Source organism: Thermobia domestica, chromosome 18 (assembly GCF_964235325.1).
Source record: "Thermobia domestica chromosome 18, izTheDome1.hap1.1, whole genome shotgun sequence".
Taxonomy (NCBI): Eukaryota; Metazoa; Arthropoda; class Insecta; order Zygentoma; family Lepismatidae; genus Thermobia; species Thermobia domestica.
In genome coordinates, this window is record NC_137471.1 from 182,869,447 (window position 1) to 182,895,036 (window position 25,590).

The following is a 25,590-nucleotide window of genomic DNA, read 5'->3' on the forward strand; positions in this document are numbered from 1 at the left end:
AAATATGTTCAAAAAGTGTGCACGTAAGTAAATATAGTATGTGAATTACTTTTGATCAAATAAAATTTATCTTATGTATTTGTTTTGATTCCAGTTATCTTTTCCGAGTTTCTTGCATGAATCATTAGAGGAATTGTTGGTATTATGTACAGGTGTTTGTGTACACTCTGTAAGTATAAAGATTGGCGTGCCAAGAATGGTGGGTACGCGCGAGCGCAACCTCAGCTTGAATTTGTTTTGGTTTGTGATTTAATTAGGAGGCTTGCATGATTTTTACTCTAACCACTACCACGTGCAGAGTGAAGTACTTGTTTGTTCTAACCACTAAGACCTCCTTAAGACGTAAAATTGACACCCCGAACATGGTAAACCGAACCCGACCGGTCATAAGAATGGCTTGCCGAACAGAAACGGACGAGAATAGAACGCAGTCGGGTTATAACGTAATCCAGTTGGTATGCATTACTGAGCAAAATGTATACGCAGCAGCTGTAGACACCGAACTCAAAACATGTTAGTATACAGCTAAAGGAAGTTGGTTGCAAGTGTCAGGTAGTCTAAAAATATCGAGCCTTTGTAGGGTAGAATTGAGAGTATGTTAGTTGTGATTAGAAAATAGTATGAACCATATTTGCACCAGTTTAGTCAATGACTTATGTCATTTCTTCGGCAACACCATAATCCCGTTGCTAGAGACCTTCTGTAGTTTGTGGTCAAAAATTGTGACACACGGTTTCAACAGATTTCTTTTTAAATCTTAAGTTACACTGCTCAAGGAGTTTTCCAGACATCGAAACAAACAATAGGCTAACAGTGCCATATCCGTGCTATATGGTAGCAAGAAAGCTTTCGGCCATTTGGTGCGTGTGACTTTAGGCTTTGTACGCTTGCTGTATTAACACGTGCTTTAATACAGTTTGCCTTTTGTTGTACTTGCATACAATATTTTAGAAGATTCGCAGAGCCTCATAGCATCACTGGTAGTTCATTAGTTTATTGACTTGCTGCCAGCGTAAAACTCTTGAGTCAAGCTTGAATGGAACACTGAATGCAAGGTTGCAACCATGCAACTTTGTTACTGGAATCCAGTTTGTGGTATGCTTGCACGCTTTCCAACCAAGCCAGATGCAAGCTTACCGATTTCGAATGCAAGCTTACAGTATCCAGTTTGCAAGTTGTCTCTGCTCGTATGGTCATCTATTCTGAACCGAGTTCTCTCAGTTTCTGACAGGTCAAGTATGTAAGCGCACTAATGATGTTAGCCTGGTTTACCACACTCTTGCTGTTGATAAGTTCCAGCCGTTTAATTTGAATTCCTAGGCACACTCGCATTAAGTGTCGACAATTCAGGTCCGAGTCTGTCTTTCTGCCAGACATCGTGGTGCAAGATACTCTTTCAATTCCACCAAACGCACAGCTTAATCTACCGTGGTGATGTGTAAGCCTTGCCAGAGATTGTAGAACTTCTGGTCTCTTCGACTTCAATCTTTCCCGTATATTGATGTTGTAGGTTATCTGCTTTTCATCACTTGTGATCAACTGTATCAAAAATGGCTCGAATTCGTTACGTTTCAGTAAGATTTTCAGATAAAATTTAATCGTGTATAATTCTTTGAGTCAGCTGATATGCCACCAAAGTGTCGTGCTCTCTTTTCTACCTAGCTTTATCCAAATGACTTAATACTATTTGATGATGGACATTAGGTCATTGGTAATGTCATTAGTGCCGATCATATTTCTGGACTTTTCCCAGAATATGATCCACTTTTTCTGTGGTTGGTCGCTCACAGCGAGTTGCATTCTGGACATCAAAATTTCTGGAACGAAAGCGACTGAATTGTGTTTTTGCTGTTTTTTAACGTATCTTGTTCATAAACAACATTAATTTCTTTGCAGGCCTTCGCAGCATTTACATCTTTATCCCAATAAAATCGTAAGATGTAATGCAGCTTTGCCGAAAGCACACATATTTTCACGACATATCTTACGTCTGAATGCGAGAATTTCGATACATTTTCCATATAATTGCTTCAACCGTCGGGTAACGAATGATGTTAAGCCTTACTCTTGGAGACTCATATAATCTGAGATTAGGGATACTCACACCATATTTTGTGCAAAAGGCTTACTACTTTTGAACTACCTGATAGTGAAAAAATGCCTCTGTTGCATCTTAGGACTTGAAATTCATAACAGCAAAATATTTTAGGTCTTCTCTTGGCCCTTTATCAATGCACTTTCTACTACTATACCGCTCACTAAAACTTTTTTATAGGAGGAAATGGGAATACCCCGAGAAAACCCACGGACACGATGTTCTCCACGACAAGGTTATTTGGTCGGGGATGGAACCAAGGACCCTATGCACCAGAGGTAAATGCTCTATCGCTATGTTTTACTGTCCCTCATAGCCATGTTCTAGTGATCAATGTAGTGGTAGAATAAACATTGATATGTGGCTCCAGGAGTGCCTGAAGTACATTGCTGAATAAATCTCAAGTGATGTAATGCAAAGTAGATTCAATTTTCTAATACTTAATTTTTTGAAAATATGAAATTCTATGTATCATATTACTTTTGTACTCAAAATGTGAATTATATATTTTTCATTCCTTTCAGGCAGTGGGGAATTTCGGAATGGATACCATGGACAGTATTGCATGTATCTCAATAACATGCGTGACAGCAGTTTTTCAAAAGAGTAATTTAAAAGAAATTTGGAAGAAGATTGGATGTGGTGTCCTCTACTCTGTGACTATGAGTATCCGTGTAGAACACTCACGCCCATCGTTAAGTCCGAGAGAGAGAGAGGCTTACTGGAGATATAAATAATTATTCAAAAGAGGACAACAAATGTAGCTGTGTGATTATTTGGAATGTGAAAAGTAAATCTTTTCGTGTTTTAAGAAGGAGTTGTCTGTATTAGTAGAAACAGTAATTGTAAAGTTTTACATTGTACTAACTTTATAGACTGAAATTGATTTAAACTAGTCGCAGAGTAAAACAATACGCTTATTGAAAAAATATTAACGTCTAACAGATTCGCACTCTTGGCTTCATAGCAAAATATATTATTGTACATTAATTACAACTTGATAGTGGTGATGATAATGATGAGGCCATAGAAATTGACGTTTTATGTGAAATATGTTTGGATTGTAAAATAAAAAAGAAATAAAAAATAGTCTATCGAAATGTATGTAAATGTTATTTTTAATCTTCGAAGTTTGGCCTTTTAAATGGCATTATTTTATTTGATTGTATTGCATTTTTAGTATTCTCCCTCTATGCTTCTATCCCGTCGGCTAAGTAAGACGATGAGAAAAAATATAATGTGAAATAAATGTTCAGAGGAATTACATGATATGCATACTCTATCCTGCAGTTGCTTTAGCTAGCTTTAACATGTTAGACAGCCTTATTTTATTCACACTACTCTTAGGAGAGTGAAATTCTAAATATATATCGCAGGCTATCATTAACTACATACAGAACTCTCTGGAATTGTCCATATAGATATCAATATAGTTTTTTCATATAAATATTTTGAGTTTTTGTTGTATGTCATATATGGTGCATTGTGAGCACAAAAGAATCAAGTACCTTGGTTTTTGTTCCTTTTAGATGCAATTCATGTTTGAGATATTTAATTGAAGTTCCTTTTCATTGTTTATAGATTCACATGAAGATATTGTAAATAACTTTTGAATAAAAATGTTTTGGTTCTAACCATGTACATAAAAGTACCTACAAACAGGTTTCTCACTTTCTCAGCTTTCTGAGGACTTGATTCCGTTGTGCTCTGAATGCCTCATGATATTCGTAAGAGATCACCATAACCAATAAATTTATTTATTCACGAATTATTGTCATAATCATTTGTTTTGATTAGCGCATGTCCATAACAAAGGTTAAATGATGGCACCGGAAAGTTCACTGATTATCTTCTGATATATTCTGCTCTCTTATTTTTTTGAGTATTGTGCATCTATTGTGTGCAAATTTATAATATGCATGATTATACACTTAGCTATATAGCATGAAGACGTCAAGAGCGAAAATCACGCACACGACTGCAAGATGCCCAGAAGTGTTTTTATTATTATTATTATATCTAGTTCAATTTAAAGCAAAGGGAATTTGAGGAACTGAGCTCGTGTGTAATCCTAGGAGTAGGCGAGATGACAATGGTAGGTTTATGTGGAAAATAACAAGAGTGTGAGAAACATACCCATACCCTGTTCTAGGTGGTCCCAACAAGTAGCTTTGAGTCACAATCGCGTAGGAATGGATCGCACTGCATAAAACCGTTCTTACGATATCAGATGACACATGCTTAAAATGAAGAAGGGGTCCAGTATTTGGACATTTCCAGGTGAATTCAGTCACGTCACAACAAAAGAGTATGCAGAATAGTTATTTCACTCAGGCGACATAGCTGAAAAGTAATTGTGAAGTATTGACACAGCAAATACGAACACTATGTACAAAGTAATCTTCACAGAAGGAGCAATTGTGGATTCTCAAGGATAAAGTGCTTTTCATTCTTTTCGGAGGTGCTGTTACAGGCTTACAACCTGAAACCTGTCAAGCTAGAAAGGAACAGCAATATTAAGAGAAATTATGTAGATCACTTGTAACCATAGAAACGGTTCACTGCTTCCAATAGTAATCAAAACTAGCTTGTAGCGGCCTTAACAAATTATTGTAGTGGCTTTAACAAATTAGTATTTTTCGACATCTTGCACGCGTATACCCACCACAGCTAACGTGCCTCTTCTCTATGGACACACACGAGTTGGTGAATGGACACAAACGAGTAATATATATATATAACAGTTCTAAGATATTTGCATCAAATTTTGCCGTTTTTAATAGACGTCAGTCTGTCTCCTCTCTCTGTCTCGAATTTCTAAAGAGGTATTCGAACTTCTTTCACATGTGAATTCACGCATGGAATTTCGAGAAATAAGCAGAAAGAAAAGTCGTGTGTGGCAGTGTTACATGCAAAATTATAAAGACAGGAAAGACATGCAAATATTGTGAACATACATATTTAAGCGCAAATGTTGACAACATGGTGGGGTATCTATGTTCTGGCACTTACCCAACCTAATTTGTTTATTACATTTAGAAATTTAATCCGCTTTATGCAAAGTCGTTTTAACAAATGATTAGTGTCATGCTAAACGCCCGACTTCTGCAGGAAGCATATGTAAGTCGAACGCTTTAGTATGGTACTAATCACACGTCAGAAGAACTCTGCATATGGCCCAGTTTTTTTATCTCTGGCGAGTGTCGATATGTGTATGATCATTTCTAATTCATTTTCGTACTCATTGATAATTAAATTGCATCAAAGTGTTGCAAATGACTCATCTTCTGCTCCAACTGATATTTGATTCTTAAATCTGCGCCTTAGTTTGTCTTTTAACAATTCACTTACATGAAGGAGGTTAATGCCAGCAGCCCGCCCCATTTTTTCCACACTGACTACACACCTAACACTAACTAATTCGAGTTTACTACGACACACTGACCCGCCAGACTGAATATCACTCAGCACCTATAACGAAGAATTTAACTGCTAGTGTTTCGAAGGATAGGTGGCGTTGTCGGCGGAAAACGAGTTTTACACGGGAATGACTTATCATACAGTGTTCAGTACTTAGTCCTGTATATGTCTACCAAGGTTTATGCCGATCATCGCAAGTATAACCGAAACTTGTCCCTTGTTAGAAAAAAATCATATGGCTAGTTATATAAAGTACAGTCAACGAATTTTAATATTTTTAACCTCCAAATTACTTAAAACCTAGAGGTATATCATAATAAATGAAAATAAAGTAATTTGTCATACTTTTCTTATAATTTGGACAATAAATTAAAGAAATGGAAATAAATTCCTTCCCGGAAATTGATATGCAAGAGAACAACCCGGGAATATTCCCGTTTTTTATTTCCCTTTCCACCGGAAATATTCCCACTGCCTATCACTACTCTTGAATGAGTTTGACATTGGTAAAAGTTAACATTTTACGAATACAATATACGAAAAAAATAACTAGTGCAATTTAATTTACGTTGGAAAACAATAATATCAAAACAAAAGTACAAAGAAAACACACCAACCACATTTCGTTCATTGTTACGCATATCATTATAATAATAATAATTATTATTATTCATAATGATATATATATATATATATATATATATATATATATATATATATATATAAAGTCAGTGGTAGCTCATGCATTCAATAAGTATACAACAGTGGCTTTAAACACATTATAAATTTCCAATGGTCTTTGTTAGGTCGGGCTTTTTATTTGCGAAGAAGAACTAATTTTTTCAATAAGCAATTATTCTGTATCATATTAAAACCTGATCGTATATTTGATTGGAAGTATCGTCTATAATTGCCGGGAGAGTATCCTTGATATATTGAGTAGAGTGGCCGCTATGGCGAGTGCATCGTGTTCCGTGTGTCCTGTCATGACGGGAGTTGTGTGGGGTTTTCTATACATATTTACTACACTTACACACTTTTTTCCCTTTACACGTTCATACATTCTCTTCTTTTTTCTACACTTTTCCCCAGTCATTTTACACTCCTCACTTTTCTCTACCTCTTGTTCTGTTGAACTTGGCCTTCAGTCCCCTTTAACTGTTCGAACTTCTCTCCTTATTCTGACCTTTTCCTATTGTACCATATTTCTCTCCAAAAAATCACAGAAGAAACAATTAAAGAGAAAGCGCAGGAAAAGTGTTATGAAGAAGTAGTCAAGAAGATCAGTTTAAAAGGAATATACATATATAAGAGGCGTTATGAGAAAATAAATTATATGAACAATGATTTACGAAGCATTTTACTTTTCAAAACCAGGTCAGGGAGCCTTGAAACAGGGGTAAGATTGAAAAAAATTAAAGAAGCGAACGAAAAATGTCAATTATGTTTTAAAGAAGATGAAATATTAGAACACTTATTGTTAAAATGTGAAAAACCTTAAAAATCAGGGAAAAATGGAAATGGATCGATGAAATGAAAATGAAAGGAAATTTGGTTAAATTAGCTTGGAGGCTAGGCTTTAATGTAAATGGAAGGGAACTAAGTGAGAAAGAAATAGAAAAAAAAAACAAATAACTTCTTGAATTTACGTGGAAAAAGAAAATGGAAAACTTTAAACGAAAAAAGAGCAGTATTTACTTTCTCTTCTTCTTTTTTTTTCAGGAACCAAACTTCCGAAGAGAAGGAAGGAAAATACCTTGAACCTGAACCTGAACCTGAAATTTGACTTTTTCCCGATTGCGACACTTCTTTTTTCACGTATTTTCGCTTTATCATACTTACTACTTTCTATCTGTTTTATGACTTTGTACACATCTTGTTACTTTTTATCATTTTTCAACTATTCTAATCTTTACATTTTACACGTTTAATTACCTTTCTAAATTGCCGATATTGTTGTTCAATACAGTGATAATGACAGTATGCAAAACTTTTGTGATGCTTACTACAAACTAAAACAATCAATTGCCGAGAGAGGAGTAGTGGTTGATGAAGAAAAATAAGAGGAAGAAGAAGAAGATTGGAAATATAAAGTTGCTTTTGTGAACGTACTTGTAAATCATTTCATTAATACTGGCAGCGTAAAATATAGGGGGAGTATAAGAACAGTGTTAAATTCTTATTATATTTCATTGCACAATGGCTGGTAAGGCGTCTGTTAAGTCGGAATTGATGTGCAAAGAAGAAATTGCTTATGACTTACCTCATGAAGATCCGCTCGAAGGGAGAGGGTGGACATACGGACTAATGAATGACAACAAAGAGTTAATATTATCTACAACGGAAGGAGATGTATCAGTGGACAAGGATAAAGCTATGTGCTCTTTGGATGTGAAACTAAACGTTGATGGGGTGAAACCAGAATTAGCACTAGAAGAAGATCCTGAATTTGAAAGTAATATAGAAACGCTAAAAAAAAATGTGGTTCAGGAGACTTGCGCGTCGGATTCTAATGACTCCCAACAACTAACAACAAAAAGTTTAAATTCAGTTCGGCCAGAAAGGTAATGTTCAATTCTTCATTAACTAATTGGCTGAAATTGATAATACGGTTACATGGTTTCGGAAATTTTGTTGGTTAAAAGCAATACTTCACGAGAAATATTTAGGTATGGGAGATATCATGAACGTAAGTTAGTAGCCTACAATTTGGAAATGATATGGCACACATAGACAAGCTGTATACCAAATAAAAATAATAACAAGATTGATACGATCCATACAATTCTTATGTAATTCATATCTTGATAAAATAATTATTTCTTTATTATTGGTTACACATTTCTCACTAATTGTTCCACATATTTAAAATATAGGTGATCGACGATATTGTTTTATTTATATAGAGACATGTAAAATAACAAATAATGAGAATGGTAATTATCCTAAAATTTTACAAATGTAAACCTGTAATGTATTATATTCGAACATAAATTATGGACGTTTGTGATTTTATTTAGGATTTAGCTCAAATGGGTCTAGCCTGATTTTTCCGGCGGGCTTCGGAAAACAAGTAAAATACAAGATAAAGAATGTTTTAACCAACAATGGATGTTCTTTATTTGTAGAGGTCCATACATCAGTCCATTTCATAGCTGCACTCATTTTTTCAAGGAAGTCGACTTTTTACATTCCCAGGAATCATTTTTAGGGTATGGACCTGCATTTCTCAATATGTGATCACTTTAGGGGCGTGGTGAACGTACAAGATGTATGAATTATTGTAAAAACAACGCTAACCAGCATGTGCTAGATGGCCGGTAAAAATAAGATTGCTATGCAGATTAGGGCATTACCCAGAATGTGGGTAAACAAGGATAGCGCAAAATTCTGTATTTAGGATGACTTACATGTCTTACGTGTTGAATGTGTTCTTGTACGTTCCTAAGTATTTTATAGGTAACATCCTGTAATGCTTTCTTTGCTTGTATATTTGTGTTCCAAAGCAACACAATACATTAGGGACGTAACTTCTTAATTATATGGATCCGTTCATTCCCAAACCTTTTCATAGTTCCGTGTTATGATTTGCCACAGTAAATTTTGATACTTCATTTCGCTTACAGTGGTTACTAGCCCCTACCTTGACAAGGGGTTACTTTGCACATCGGACATTACTTCCCACAAAATATGAAGAGAGTTTCACAGTCCTCCGTCGGTAAAACCATGAACTGTGTACACGAAGTTTCAACTACCCCCTACGATAGAACATGTAACTTTATTTTGCCGTTAATGTTGGGGGTCAGCACCAGTTCTAATTACAGGGAGGATTTGTTGTTGTCGTGGTATGGAAAGCAGTCACTGTGAAGACTGCCAAATTTTAAAACAATTTCTGTCAATGTTAAGTCAGTTTCGTTATATTATACAACGTAACTAATAACCGTTTGAACATTTTAATACAAATAAATGAGTTAAACGGCGGTTAAGCCCTACGGAGCGCCATTCTGTGCGTCATTAGTTGACAACACAGGTTGTAAGTCATACATTAAATATACAGATTAATAAATTGGATCCTAAAACCAACGGTGCTGACAATCTCTTACAGTTGAAGATTGCAGGGTCCCTGACGATTCGAATGAATCGCTTCTACCCTAACATCTTACATACCACCCTAGTTGCATGCCTTCGGCATTCAATTCATGACAAATCAGGGTTAGTTTCCCAACCTCAATTGGGCTGTCAACATTCAGGCCTTGAAGAGGCATTTTAAGGAAATAAATATAATGAAAAAGACAAGAAGAAATACACCCTGGGAGGAGATTTAATGCTACAGCCCCACATTTCCATTCATCAATTTTTTAATCATTAGTATTACTTCAGACCCGCTCGTACCTATAAAACTGGTAGGTTTACAAATGTAACCTTATCTTTATCGAGAATAAAGTCACATCCGAGAGCATTTGTCACATTAGTGAAACACAAGATAACAGTAATATTCACTTGTTCATTAAACATTATTGTTGTTCAGGGCCTACTCGTACGTAGCAATCTTAATACGTTCTCATAACATAAACCTTAATTTTACCATATATTGCGTAACTGACGTAGGCACTCCGTACTATCGGTACATCATAGTATCCGGTGTTTATCGTAGTAAAGGGTACCGTGGAATCGTAAACGGGCTTCCCTTTTTCTCGAGACCGGTTTATGATTCCCGGCACAAGAAAACAAGAGTTATTTTCAAACATCAAAAAGAATAACATTTAATTTATTTTCTCTAAATCCAAATCAAAACTCTAATTATTATCTCTAAATCCAAATCAAAACTAATTATTATATCAAAATCTAAAATCCGAACATCAATTTTATTACTATTATATTTTCTCTAATTATGCCAAACATTAAAAGTTAGAACAAAATTTTGAAATTTTAATCAATTGCCGAATCTGCACATTAGCTGGGACCCAACCAGGCGTCGCACTGGTTTCATCACTTTAATTTTGTAACGAAAGTAGTGATGTCCCTAGGGGATGAACTATATTTTAACTTTCAACTCTTCTTAACTTATAATATCGCTTTCTCTGAAGTCAATTAACTTCAGGTATCATTAGTCACATTGAATGCACATTGACTTTTGATAGTAGACGACATATATATATCGAACGACGAACAAATCAACGAGCAACTTTATCAAATTCAAGTTTATTGTCATTTACTTTCAATATTATACTAACTTGTGTTTAACTTACAGTATTTTGACAGCGCCTTAATCTTACATTACAAATTTCGCATATTTTCCCATTATAGAATCACAACATCAGATGAAAGAATTCACTATCTGAATAGCACATTTTTTTAATTATCCAAGATTTTAACTTTCTGATTAATTGTAGTTATTACTAGTACTTCTCTAATTATGTTCGTAATTATCTCTAATTGCCTAACATGTCTCTAAATGCTTGATTGTATGGGGACAGCTAAATGTTAATGTAAACATAAAGGAGAATGATTAAAAACTCAAAACAAGATTTGATAATACAATTTTATTATGAAGTATGGTTCCCAAAACTGGAAAGACCTGAAAAGGAAAAAAATACAAAACTTAAACATCCTAATAAGAATTCGATACTGAAAGTCCGCATCCAAAACGGGATAGCCATACTTTTCAAAAGTGGTGCGGTATTATTACAATTTCAAAGTCCGAAATCGCGTTCTAAATCAATTACCTGTTTAAAATTTCCAATGCTGTCCTTCCTCTCCTTTTCACATTCATCTTTCATCTCCAAAAGCTGTAAGGAAACCATAAAACATGACATCTAAGTGAACGTACCTGATTGTAGAGCGATATTGATGGTTTCTTGGACTGGTGCGTCAGTGGCAGTAGGCACACACTTTGATTCTGAAAAGTAACCTTCGAAATTCGGGGAAATAATCAAATAAATAAACAATAATCCTTTTTTCATTCTCTAAAAGTTTAAAAGTTCAAATTCGGTATTTCTGATTTCTCATCTCTTCCGGGGTTTAGCCCGAGTTCAAGTGAAGTTCACGCTTTTTTGTGCTAAGATTTTAATTTCCATCTGTGCCGGTTACGCTTGTAAGCTGTAATTTAGCACGTTTACGTGTACTTTTCCAGTTTGTTTGTTTAATTTGCGGAACTTTTCTCCTTTTTACAGCGTATTTACTGAATTTCCACGTAATGCCACGCCTTCCTTTACGGCGTTTGGATTTACGCTGCTTTGCGATACCTGTCATAAAAATATTTTTAGGTTTGCGCTTACTATTACTATATTTTGCCATGTAGTTTACTATACAATGTTCCTACGTGTTTTCGCGTAAGCTTTTTAGTGCTCTTCGGAGTCGATGTATACTTCTTCCGCATGTTTGACTCGAAATAACCTCGCCTACAGCTCGACTTTAATTTGCATGTAGTTCGTCTTTGACCGAGTTTAGTTCGTTCCGAATTACGCTTACCAAGGCACTTTCCGTTTATTCTCAACTTATTTCCTACTGCACGCCTAATGTGTGGTTGTGCGTGCTGAGAATACGCTGTACGTGGAGGTCGACGAACATTCTTATCATCATGAGCAATCAACTTGTCTACATTTTGAGTAGCACTACACTTAAATTTTCGCTCTTTACAATTTCGCAATAGTGAAGTACTAGCTTGAAAATTCAATCATTTCGGCAACTGAAAATTAATAAATGTTGCATCTGATGTACTGATATGATCACGTCTGCTCATTTTAATTCTACTGATTATGCTCCTCGAAATCGAGTTTACGTTAATAATGTATTACGAAAACTCAACTGGGTATCATTGGCCATCTTATTTTTCTTCTTAACCTTGGTGTTACATTTCAGTTCTATAACGGAAATGACTTTCGACTGCGTGTGCTTTATTGGAAGTGTTACTTTTACGCTTGTTTACGGTAAACATTTCCGACCGATATATTATGTACGAGACGTTCACTACGTAAAACACAATTCGCTTGGCTGGTCTATTGTGAATTTGAATTCGTTTCCTTCTACAATACTCAAAGCTGATAAAGTCGGAATGGATTTGCAGCACTAAAATGCAACTTACGTTAGACATACACCGTTACAAAGACAAATTTGAATTTGTTAAGTCGCGCGAAACCATTTGCCTGCGACACAAAACCGACAACGCTGTAACTTCGTTATCACACAAAATCATCAATCGAACTCTCAAACCTTCACTGGCTTTTTCGAGAGGACGGATACGCGCAACCTCAACGCTACCGCTTATCATGTGTGAAACATCGGTATCCCTTGCCTGCAAAACAATTACATTGGAAACAATTGTCTACAGGTATGCGTAACGATTCTTCTTTTTCGCTATCTCTACACTGCATATTTCCTTTTCCTGACTGTAATCGACTTTCTGGTTTATTTGGCACATATCTTTCACAACGTGGGCCGGCTCGAATTCAAGAGTATTTACTGTTTCTTTTCCGCCTTGCACTTTTTTATTTTGTTGGTTTGCTACACTCAAACTGTGCCGTTCGCATGTATTCATAGAACACACTGAGACCTATCTTTCATTCCGCTACACTATTTTTAAACTCAGCAGTTACTGAATCAACATGGTTGGCCGCGTTAACTAATTCAGAGCGTACTTCAGTTAAGGAGTTATTGGCTACTTTGATATTATTACGTAAGCTGTCAGCTTTGGCATTCAATTCGCTCTTTCCTACGCTCCCAAATCGTTTTTGTTACAGGCTGTTGAAGTTCTCCTACTGATTCATCTATTTTTTGTCCTAGACATCCAATATTCATTACCATTTTTGAGCAATGGTTTCTAATTGTTTCTCTAATTCCTCTGTCAACATTGCTTGAAATTGTTCTAAAACACTAGCCTTCATATTGATATGAATTACGAGCAACTAATTGAAAGTACAAAAATATAAATGTCTGAGTTTAATACGAAAATAAGAAACATGCACTTAAAACATGAAACACTAAGAATTTTGATATTACGACCATTAACAACCAATCCTTCTTTTCACAACTCAGGTTCCACTTTGCGAAGTGCTTCAATATAAAATTAACACAGATATAAACTAGTACCATATATAAAATATTTTCTATAACTATTCTATCAGGCCTTGATTCCATTTTGTACTAATACACAATAACACACTCAGCAAGGCCATGTGATAATAATTGAAAAACAGTATCACGTGACAGTTTCTACCCAATAACTGTGTCTTCGTCAGACTTCCACTCCTTCTGGCTGCTGGGAGTTGGTCATCACTTATATATACTGTCCGGAGGTTAATTTTAATTAGGCTCTGCCCCTTCTTTAAAAAGTAACACTTGTCTGGCTTTCACTTTCACTTTTTAGCTGCACACGTGTCCAATTAAAGGTTTACTTTTTTCTTGCGCTGGATGCGTTCTGTCCTCTAATTATCCTTATTTTTCTTGTTATTTTGTTTCCCTTTCTTCTTCCTTTTTATTCCTTCTTGTTTAAGCAGAATCTTCTCCCACTCCTTATTTATCGAGAATCCTGCATTCCAGTTCATCACCTTGCCTCCTGCTTTCATAATCTCTCTGGCTTCCTTCCATTTTCTCACCAAAGTTCTGTTCTCTACTTCTATGACCTCTGCTCCTTCCCACCCTATCCTGTGGTTTGTTTCTTTCTGATGCTTGTACATCGCATCGTTGTCCATTTTCAATCTTACATCATCCGGGTGCTGTTTAATCCTTTTTTTTGCATTTTTTTTGTTTCTCCTATGTAAATTTTGTTACACTCCTCGCATCCTTCTCTATATATTACTCCCCCTTGATCTTTGTTCGCTATTGCTTTTCTCTTTGCTCTTCTGACTAGTTCAGTTGTTCTGCTTCCTCTTTTCCTGTGCGTACTAATTCCTGCTTTCCGAAACATTCTCTATATGTTCTCTGTTTGTTTGCACAGTTATTGTGTTGAAACTTTCACGAGATACTGTTTTTTTTTTACATATTATCACATAGCATTGCTGAGTGTGTTATTGTGTATTAGTATTAAAACATTTACTCTTATTCATAAATGCACATGAAGGTGCATAGTATAAAACATGTATGTGTGTGTGTGTATACTCAATCAGCTGTTTGCTATCCACTCTCATCTACATAGAATTAAAAATCAACAAGAAAAATTTTTATGAGTTACATTAATCTCTCTGTTGCTCTCAAGGTCAAAACATATTTACTTAACTTACATGAAAAATCTACATTTCTTACTTCTTGTTTTTATCTATCCCTTTGCTTTATTTTTAATTAATTCTGTTCGCCGAGGATCTGATGGAAATTGACTGTTGACACTAGACTAATCAGATTCAAAACTCAACACGTTATCTGTATAACTAATGGTGTTGTAAAAGCAGTTGTAGGAAGATTACTATAATTTAATCCGGAAAACGGTCGCCGTGTGGTTGAAATCGTGTTTTTTGGTAGTTGTAAGATTCTTGTAAATATAATCGTAACCTTCACATTGATTTTCGTCTTTTTCCCAAGATTTGTCACTTGTTTATTGCATTTATCCCAGCTTTGCTACGGCAGTGGGACGTAATATTGAGGTCTCAAATATTCAGTAATAATAATAATAATAATAATAATAATAATAATAATAATAATAATAATAATAATAATAGTATAGGTAACAAATTCCGTATGAGGACACATTGTATTAAAGCCTGTAAAATAACCCGTAGCGTAAGCCATAAGTTACAAAATAGTCGGGATTGGAGAGAAGTGTCAGGACCAACAGCACATACCCTCTCGATACGTTCCTACAACTAGCTACATGTTATAACGGAAAGTTTCCCTACAACTAGCTAAATGTTATAAAGGAAAGTTAAATGTTATAACGGAAAGTTTCGAGATAATTTTCGTGTAGAAAGTAGGGATTCTGAACTCACAAAAGCCGTAATTAAATTTGTTTTTAAGTAATGGTTATGGTGGCTAAGCTACAGAAGATGTCGAAGGGGTTTCGGGAAAGGGGTTCCGTACCTTCATGAGACACCTGTATAGCTTCTCAAATTTAAACGAAAGATTCCCGCTAATATTTCGTGTAGAATATATTCTACTGTACGTTTTCAGGAAAATAACTAAAAAAAAGAATTGAAAATAATTGAAAACTAAAGCTTGTAATAAACTAACTTGTGAAGTTTACAGATGTAATTATGAAAGCTTTGTTACAAAAATATATACACACACCATAATTCAGTGAGCTCTGAAATACAAACTAACAAAATGAGGTATGAAGATTCTGTTACAGAGCAATTGTTGCTTAAAGAGTGGCACACACTATTTCGAGAATCAGATAAGATGAAAAATGTTTACGATAGTTTTGGTCTCGTCTCGATTCTCATCTCCAAAGCATGACTATAGTGTGAGTTAACCTTGTCCCGTGTCGAATTAAAATGTTTCATCCGGTTTTGTTTGGTATGTTTTAGAATCGAGATGAGAAATTCGTCTTTTCATGGGCAACATTACACAAAACCGAAATATTTTTTTTTGCCTAATATCACGTTTCTGCTTGTAATGGTACGACCTGAGCGATAATAAGTTTTTAATTTTTAAATATTCTTTGAGATAATTATTATTATTAGTGTTATTCCTGAAAATTTGATTTTTCAAGTGCTGAAACAAACTAGTATTCAAATATTTGAATGTAAGGAAGCGTGTGTTATCGCCGATCTATTTCCATCAAAATTCCTAAAGTAAAAAAAAAAAAAAAAATAATAAGAAATGCTTGACGTGGATTCGATCGAAGAACCTCGAGATTACTGGTCAAGCCCCTAGACAACTGAACCACGATCACAACACTGTAAATGATTCGTCTTTAGTCTTGTTACTCTAAGTTTCTCTGCCTCAGCTCGGAAAGTTGTATGTAATTTTTTAATTCGTTTCAAAACGCATTTCCTGTTTCTGTAATGATGATATAAGTGAATGATCTTCGGTACAGTTTCTATTAATACGTTGAGTTGTTCCTAAACCTTTGGATCGCAAGTTGTTTTTTTTCTCCACTCGAAACTACAGATAAGACAGATTTAATTCTCATACTGTGCATTTGTGTCAAGGCAGCCGACAATACCTGGTCATAGACTTATGACCGCCACGATATAAATGATAGTTCAATTTGATATAGTGAAACAAACTACAGCCATTTATTTTGAGACAATAGTGATATGGTACTCCATTTCATATTTCTACAATATTTAATGTAATAAAACATGTAATATTGCGTAACTTTATCATGTAATATAGCGAATGATTACATGTTTTCTTGCTACTTAATCATTATCTCCATTTACATTTCATTGTTTGTTGAATTTGTTGCAGGCGCGATAACATCTTAGCTTTCTACGGAGAAGGGAATACGTTTACTACATTAAATAAAGCCATTTCTCATTCTTATAAGGAATGTGATACTTCGACGCAGTTTGGCAAAGGATTTCATCGATCACATTTGTCAAAAAACATGGTGACACAGGAAAGTGAAAAGCGTCATACGTACCAAAATAGTGATAAACGCTCTAGTCAAAGTTCAACTATGTCAAGTGCTGAGTTAGTGCACACAGGTGAAAAATCTCACATATGTGGAGTATGTGGAAAGGAATTTAGAGTATGTTCAAGTTTGGCTACGCACATGGTGATTCATACTGGAGGAAAACTACACACGTGCCAAGAGTGTGGCAAGGCATTTAATCGACGTTCAATTTTGGCTACCCACATGTTAATCCACACAGGAGAAAAAGCTTATACATGTCAACAGTGTGGTAAGGCATTTACTCTACGTTCACATTTGGTTCAACACATGTTAATCCACACAGGAGAAAAACCTCACACGTGCCGAAAGTGTGGTAAGGCATTTAATCGTTCAAGTTTGGCTGCACACATGTTAATCCACACAAGAGAAAAGGTTTACACATGCCAAGAGTGTGGTAAGGCATTTGCTCTTCGTTCAAATTTGGCTACACACATGTTAATCCACACAGGGGAAAAGCGTCACATGTGCCAAGAGTGTGATAAGGCATTTTATCGACGTCAACATTTGGTTAAACACATGTTAATCCACACAGGAGAAAAACCTCACACGTGCCAAGAGTGTGATAAGGCATTTACTGATAGTTCAAATTTGGCAATACACATGTTAATCCATACAGGAAAAAAACCTCACACGTGCCATGAGTGTGGTAAGGCATTTACTCAACGTCCGAATTTGGCTAAACACATGTTAATCCACACAGGAGAAAAACCTCACACATGCCAGGAGTGTGGTAAGGCATTTACTCAACGTCCGAATTTAGCTAAACACATGAGAATCCACACAGGAGAAAAACCTCACACATGCCAGGAGTGTGGTAAGGCATTTACTCAACGTCCGAATTTGGCTAAACACATGTTAATCCACACAGGAGAAAAACCTCACACGTGCCAAGAGTGTGGTAAGGCATTTAGTCAACGTTCACATTTGGCTACACATATGTTAATCCACACAGGATAAAAAACTCACATGTGCCGTAAGTGTGGTATGGCATTTAATCGACGTTCAAATTTGACTACAATCATGTTAATTCACACAGAAGGAAAACCTCACACCTTCCAAGAGTGAGATAAGGCATTTAATTTACGTTCAAGTTTAGATGCACACATTTAATCCACACAGAAGAAACTCACACGTGCAAAGCGTGTGGTAAAGGATTTAGACTACGTTGAAGTTTGGATTAATTCACACAGGAGGAAAAGATTACAAATGCCAAGGGTGTGGTGAGGCATTTAATCGAGGTTCCAGTTTGGCTGCACACATGTTAATCCACACACGTGACAAAAGTGTGGCAAAAATTTAATTAACCTTCAAGTTTGGCTACACACATGTTAATCCACACAGGAACAAAATATCATACATGCTAAGAGTGTGGTGACGAATTTAAATATCGTTTAAGTTTGGTTACACACACACGTTAATCCATACAGGAAAAAAAGGTCACGTATGCTAAGAGTGTGGTTAGAAGTTTAATCGAAGTTCAACTCTGGCTACACATGTTAATATACATTAATATGCCCTGAGTGTGGTATGCCATTTGATATACTTTGAAGTTTGGCTAGACACATGTTAATCCACACAGGAGTAAAACATCACACATGCCAAGAGAGTGGAAAGGCATTTAATCGACGTTCGAAATTGGCTACACACATTTGAATCCACATAGTAGCAAAATCTCACCTTGCAAAAATCCTAAAAATAGAATTTATTCAACGTTTATACGTGCTGAGCCACACAGGATCAAAACCTCACACTTGAAAGGTGTGGAAGACGATATAGTCTACGCTCAAACCTTGAAATGCAGGTGAACACAAGTCAATCACCAAATAGATGCAAAGAGCTTAGCAAGGCATTTACTCAAGTTCACATATTGCAAAGTAAATGATAATCCACAAAGGACAAAAATCTCACAAGTGCGGAGAGTTTATATGAGATGTCGCATTCTGTTGGAGGAATAGAGATTATATAATCTAAACTGTTAATTTTACGCGTGCTATGAAAATTGTACTATCCCAAATTGAGTACTTGAGTAGAATAGTCGACAAAGAGATGTCATTTGTGTCTGACGTTATCCCATGTTTACTGTAGATCCATATCTAAGCTCAAGTTATAGTCACCAAAATGAGCAACTTTGTCACCTTCTGACAACATCTGGAAATGATTCGTGGCATCTTTCAAGTAAAGTTTGAGCACTGTTCCTATATGGTCTGCAGAAACACCCGACGAAGATTGTTTTTGGACAGACCTCTGCTCAAATAGTTTCACATTAACGTACGAGATTCTGTGCTCTGCTGTCTCATTAATTTTAATACTACAAACAATCCGCCTCTATGGTATTGCGGACTTATTTCTATGTAGAGAATTGGTTGAGAAACGACATTCCACTGTTCCTTATTGATATTTTCAGACATGTTTCGTCCACCACTAAACATCCATATTTACGGCACAGTCTGTAAAATAGTTTGTAAGACTTTGTACTTTTTTGTAGTATAGCTTAGAGGTGGTTTTCTGTTCACTGCACTTTTGAGCAGCATTCTACTGTACATCACCACATTAAAAGCAGAATATAAAACATCTCATTTGGCACACTTCTCTAGCGTGGGATCACGTTGTCCAAGTCACTCTCACTCTTTTGCCATCTGAGTTGAACATTGTAAATTATTTTAATTGTGTGTTCTCTACCAATAAATGATAACGATATTTCACTGCATCCCCAACTGTCAAACGCAGACTCTAGCCGTATCCTTACTACTGGGTTCACAATGGAAATGATAAAGCAAAGAGATAGCACAAATATTTTTCCCGAAGCAGTAGCTCGAACTTTAACTTCTCTGCGGTTTGATGCCGTCTTTTTGTATTTTATGCATAGACGATCCTAAGTACATACAAAGATTTCTTACTGCCAAACTTAACATACAGATTTACAGTGTGGATAGCTTCATTATTAAAAATCTATAAAAAACTGTTGACCCTCTAACCAAAAGTTTTCCACATACCTTTCATTGTCCGATTACCTAGTCCCACTCTGGAGCTATACCAATGCATAACTTGTCCATATTACAGTACTATATCGAAAAAGTAAATCTCACCTATATCAACAAACTTGTAAATAAATTCTTTTCCATCACTCACGTTACAGTGGGCGTAACGTTCTCATAGGTTGCTAGCCACTTTGGTTTGCCGGTAAAACGTAATGCATTCACATAGCTTCTCAGTTGGCGTACATGTAGTGAGGCGTAGCTGCCAACTCTAGACTCTGTTTATTGCACTCATGTCGGCGCACAGTGATGCTAATTCATTAACAGGCGACAGGTTGCAAGAAATTGAGAGTTTTCAAGAGCGTAAGTTGGCTGGAGTACAGAAGTAGTATAATTTTTGATCATCATTATGATCATTCATTATGAACGTTCATCTTTTGCACAACCATTAATATTAAAACACGTTCAGCACGCAGCTCGCAACATTCTTTACCTCGATTTTCATGCCACTTACAGTGGTTCGTACGTGCACTTTCATGTATCTCCACCCGAAACAACTATTTAACTTCATAATGATCATGTATCTAGTTATTTGACTATGACTTTTATTTCTATTTCTCAACATTCTCTTGTACTTACCTCATAAACTCATATTTTAACAATTATTACACAAGGAACAATTTGACACATTACTTATCAGTAAAACGCATGTCACTCCCAAACTTAATTGCAAATTTACCGGCTATCAACTCATTCCACACGATAAGATGCTTCCGGTTCGATGCGCCACTAGCGGCGTTACAATACTATTTTATCCTTACACATGGAATATTTTCCATAAGTAGAAGCTTTGCTTTGTATATACTTAAACACAAACAAACTATTTGCTGAGCAAAACAATATATTCACATAAAAAATAATACATACGTGTTACAGTTTCGCCAACTAACATTTTGGCTTCATCAGACACTATGAGATACATGAGAAACGTGCAGTCTATACACACAAGAGCTGAGATATCTTGCTTCTGATTGGTTCCTGGCAGCAGCCAATCCCCTTCAAGTATTCTAATTCGTATTTCCCTATACCGAGGCTTCCTATCTGTTGTAAATTACACACACACATCAAAAGGACGATCTTAGCACAACTAATCTAAACTAACAAATAATTGGCATAAATAATTAAATAATATAAATATATATAAATACACATAAATAAATAAATATATAAATAAACAGATAAACATACAATTACTCATACGCTTAAAAAGACGACACACACATACAGTATATACTAGTGGTGGGCACACAAACCGGTTTTTCGGTTTCCGGTTTTTAGAAAAACCGAAAGCGGTTTTTCAAAATTTCCAAAAAAACGGTTTTCACCGAAACCGGTTTTCTAAAAAAAAACGGTTTCGGTTTTCTCCAAAAAGCCGGTTTCGGTTTTCTTCAGAACCCGGTTTCGGTTTTCTTCATTTCCGGTTCGGTTTTCTTCAAAACCGGTTCTTGTATTCTTCAAAAAACGGGACGGTTTTTTTTACTGAAACCGATTTCGGTTTTCTTCAAAACCGGTTCAGTTTTTCATCAAAACCTGTATCAGTTTTTCCAAAACTGGTTCTATTTCTGACCAGAATAGTTTCTCGTTGTTCTCCGGAACACATTTCCTTTCCACAGATAGTTTTATGTGTTTCCCAGAACAGTTTTGAGTTTTAGGTTTTACTAAAACCATTGCGATGTTTACCGAAGCCGGTATTGGTTCCTTGAGAATCTACATATGTTTTAGATCTTCAAATCAGCTTAGTTTTCAATCAAAATTGGCTTCCGTTTTCATCAAGAACTACCTTTGAGCTTCTACTTAAATCCAGTTTGAACTTTCATCAAAACCCAGTTGGGATTTTTATTATAACGGCACTTTATAATAATTATTATTATTATTAGTTCCGCTTAAAACTTGTTTTTCCTTCGATTCAATATTCACTCTTCTGTAAATCTCTAGTTGTTTCGAATACAATTACCTTCCTTATTATCAATAGATTTTCAGAACCTGGATTTATTTTAATTAGACTAGCTTGACCTGCACTCACTACACAGCGCATCATTCACATATCCTTGTCGTTCCTCACAACATCTGTACATGTCCCCTTATAGACACAAATGAAAGACGTCTTGATAAAAATCGGCAAGGGGTACCACAAAGGAGAGTTTTTTTTTCGATTATTTTTTCAATATCGCACCGTTTGCAAGATTGAGCCTACTTCTGGTTGGAGTTTCTAATTCATGTATGATCAGTGCTTTCTTTCTTCTTGCATGCAGTATGTAATAAGCAAATACATTACATACAAATTTATTACAATGCCACTGATATATGGTGTTCATTAGCAAAACATCCTAAATATTAAAGATTCTCCATCACTCGAGAAATAGTTTTCTTCGATTTTCATTATCAATTGGTCATGAAACAAACGCCTGAGAAATATACAACCACTGTATACAAACATGTAGTGTTGGAGTGTATAACTTATAGAATGTGTTATTTTTTAAAATGTCAACACTTCCAGTGTACCCTTAAAAATGTATTAAAGAAATAATGACCACGTTGTTTAAATATTCAATTGGAACTGGGCCAATCTACACAAAATTTGGAATCGCCCAGCAAAAATGGCACGATTCTAGCACTTGGGGTTTTCGAGATCTCATTTGTCAAAAGGATTGGAGACAAACATATAAACTTTTCTTTGCACACAAACATATAAATCTAGCATTTTAATTTGTAGATATTTATAGTCACAAGTGATCAATTTAATGGGGAGAATACTGAAATGAAACTCTATGCCCTGTATGATAGAGTTGCGTAATATTATGTAGTAGATAGAAGAAATGGTAATACTAGTACAAAAATTGCTTGATTTATTGTCTTCACGAATAAAGACAGACGGAGGCATTCCTATAGAGGCTCATCTACCGCCTTTTCAAAAATTACTGTGTATTGTTTCTTTGAAACAGCTCTTTCTTAGTACCGTCGTTGAATTAATCTATTATAGCAAACTTTTTGGCTTGTTTGATAACTGGATACCGAAAGTCCGGATAACTACTTACCAGCAAGAAATTGAAATGTATGTAGGCCTATTGGTGTTCATTTCCTGAACTCAGAGTACAAAATTATTGTGTAAATCAATTTTTTCAAGCGCTCTGAGCCCTCATTCACTAGCGGTTTTCGAGCTCGACACAACGTAATATTTGCGTTTAGTTTGCGGTCATGAAAATAAGCATTAATAAATAGTTTTTTTTTCAGTTTTGTATTGTGCTGATGTACGCACATTTTGCTTTGCATGAACACAAATCGCTACCACGCAGTGGTCTCATGCAGTGACACACATCACAAATGGAGTGTTATGTCGAAGCTTCAGATTCTTAAGGATGATCCTATTTCGTTCCTGTACAATTAATAGAGAAATTTTGTGTCTTCTTTACAGGTCAAGTTGCTATGATCAAAAATACAAGAATTTTAAACCATCTAAAATGTTCTAATTTGGGGGTCATAAAAAGGGGTAAAAGTGGATCCGAAAAGGTAGGAGGATGGTAGGTAGCAGTATGACGTCACGCTTGTTCCCCCTTCCTATCTTTCTCCATTGTATTTTTTTTAGGAACTGGGCGAAGCCTACATATTTTTTCGAAGTCGGGACGGAGTCCCCCGCGTTTAGAATTTATACCCTAAGTTGCCGTTTATATATATATATATATATATATCAACGCACGAAATATTGATTTAGCCTCTCATCGTCAAACAGTTTTGAACAATGGAATAAGAAGGCTCCATCTACGCGGTATGTTCTTCCTCATATAGGTGTTATTTTCTCCCTTAGTGTCATTCTAGGAAAGTGAAGTGCATTTGATTTTAAAAATAGGAAAATTAAAAATAATAAGTAAAGTAAAAATATTAGGTTCATTGTAGTTCTAAACTGGCTATGATATGCTATACCACCAGTTACAGTATCAGATTTAATTTCTTGGGGACACAATCGAAGGGTGGATACATTTTATTTGAGAGGGGTTATACTGAAAAGGCTAATTTCACATTATTTGCGCAATATTATTATATACTACCAGTCTGGGGTGCAGGTATAGCCTACGGGTAGCGCCCGCTTCCTTGGCTCCCTTTGGCAATGTTACTTGTACCAGATTTGAATAACTCCAGGTAAGGAAAGTTCTATTAATATTTTATTTTGTTTAAGAGATGTTAGGTTAAAACTAAAATATTGTTGTATTAAAAGATGTTTCGATGTGCACAATAGCTAACATTGTTAAAATATACTGGTAATCAAATGTACGAAAATGTCATTTTCTGTAATATATAAAACAAAATCCTAAACAACGTTTTTGATAACGTATAACGTCCTTAAATGTACTTTATTCTAATTTGAACGTTTTGGAACGTAAAAGTCTTAAGCCTATAATGTGTCGAGCTTTTGATAGTAAACATTTGCAGGTGCATATGGTGCAACGATTGTCAAGGTCAGCTGTGCAAACGCAATGCGCAAGCATTTAATATTCATTTCAGTGACCTGCAAGATAAGGGTGAAAGTAGCAATTAAGTGTTAAGCAATTAAGGTGAAGCAAAGCACAATATGTCACGAAGTGAAGTGTGGAGATACTTTGAACGTGCCGAGACTAGAGAAGAAGCTAGATGCTTCTTGTGTAAAAAAGTACTTAGATGCAAAGGAGGATCGACAAGTGCTTTATTATCGCACTTCAGAACTAAACAGATGTCTTGTATTAATAAAGTGATTGCACGGAACACTCAATCAGAAGATGATGACGATGCGATCCTGGAATCTCTGGTTCTACAAAACAGATCACGTTAAGGTAAAAAGATTTAAACACTTTTCTTTCTTATGTAATTTGATTCAAGGGATATATACCGTCGTGTGTTTTATCATGTAATATTTCATTTAATATTTAACTATCGTTATTTTGGACATCCGCTTGGTCTAGTGGCTAATAAGCTTGCCTACGGCACGCGTGGATTCGGTTCCCGGTGGGATACAGTTGAACGGAAAAAGTGGTTCAGATTTCATTATAATCAGTAAGTCCAAGTCTCCTTTAGTCATCATGGCATAACTGAAACAAACCAAAACTTTCGTTATTTTATTTTACCTTAAAAGTGGCTTTAAAGGATAATGGGATGTACTACTATGAGCAAAATAAATGACGCGTCTCTTTATTTTGAAGTTTTTTGAAAATATCTCCGTTTTATTTATATGTTCGAAATTTCGGAAGGTTTCCCCAGCAGGACAGGTTAATAACAAACCCGTTTTTAATATTTGTGTTAGATATTAGCTTAAAATAAATAAATTAGAAGCAAAAAGCATTAAATCGACAGAAATCTCGAGAATTACCAACTCTGCTAAAGTGGGAAATTTTCAAGAACCCGAGGGAATTCTGCAGTTCAACACGAAGCAGCGACATCTATGTCATTGAGAGAAACGTGGATTAGATCTACAAACGAAAAATTTAACAAAATATTTGTAATATGTCTTATTATATGTATTA

General features: G+C 35.5%; 1 protein-coding gene across 1 annotated transcript; it reads left to right on the plus strand.

Moving 5' to 3' along the window:
* The first annotated feature begins 7,289 nt into the window (after nt 1–7,289).
* Nucleotides 7,290–24,404, plus strand: LOC145676047 (uncharacterized). Its single transcript, XM_081746899.1, has 2 exons — nt 7,290–8,079; nt 16,859–24,404. The coding sequence occupies exons 1-2, from the start codon at nt 7,715–7,717 to the stop codon at nt 18,021–18,023; spliced, it is 1,530 nt and encodes a 509-aa protein (XP_081603025.1). The 5' UTR covers nt 7,290–7,714; the 3' UTR covers nt 18,024–24,404.
* The last annotated feature ends 1,186 nt before the right edge of the window (nt 24,405–25,590 follow it).

Bases quoted from the DNA above. Each gene is read 5' to 3' on its own strand.
- LOC145676047 (XM_081746899.1), top strand. From the start codon at position 7,715: ATGGCTGGTAAGGCGTCTGTTAAGTCGGAATTGATGTGCAAAGAAGAA. The intron at 8,080-16,858 runs GTAATGTTCAAT...AATTTGTTGCAG, and splicing joins AATTCAGTTCGGCCAGAAAG to GCGCGATAACATCTTAGCTT.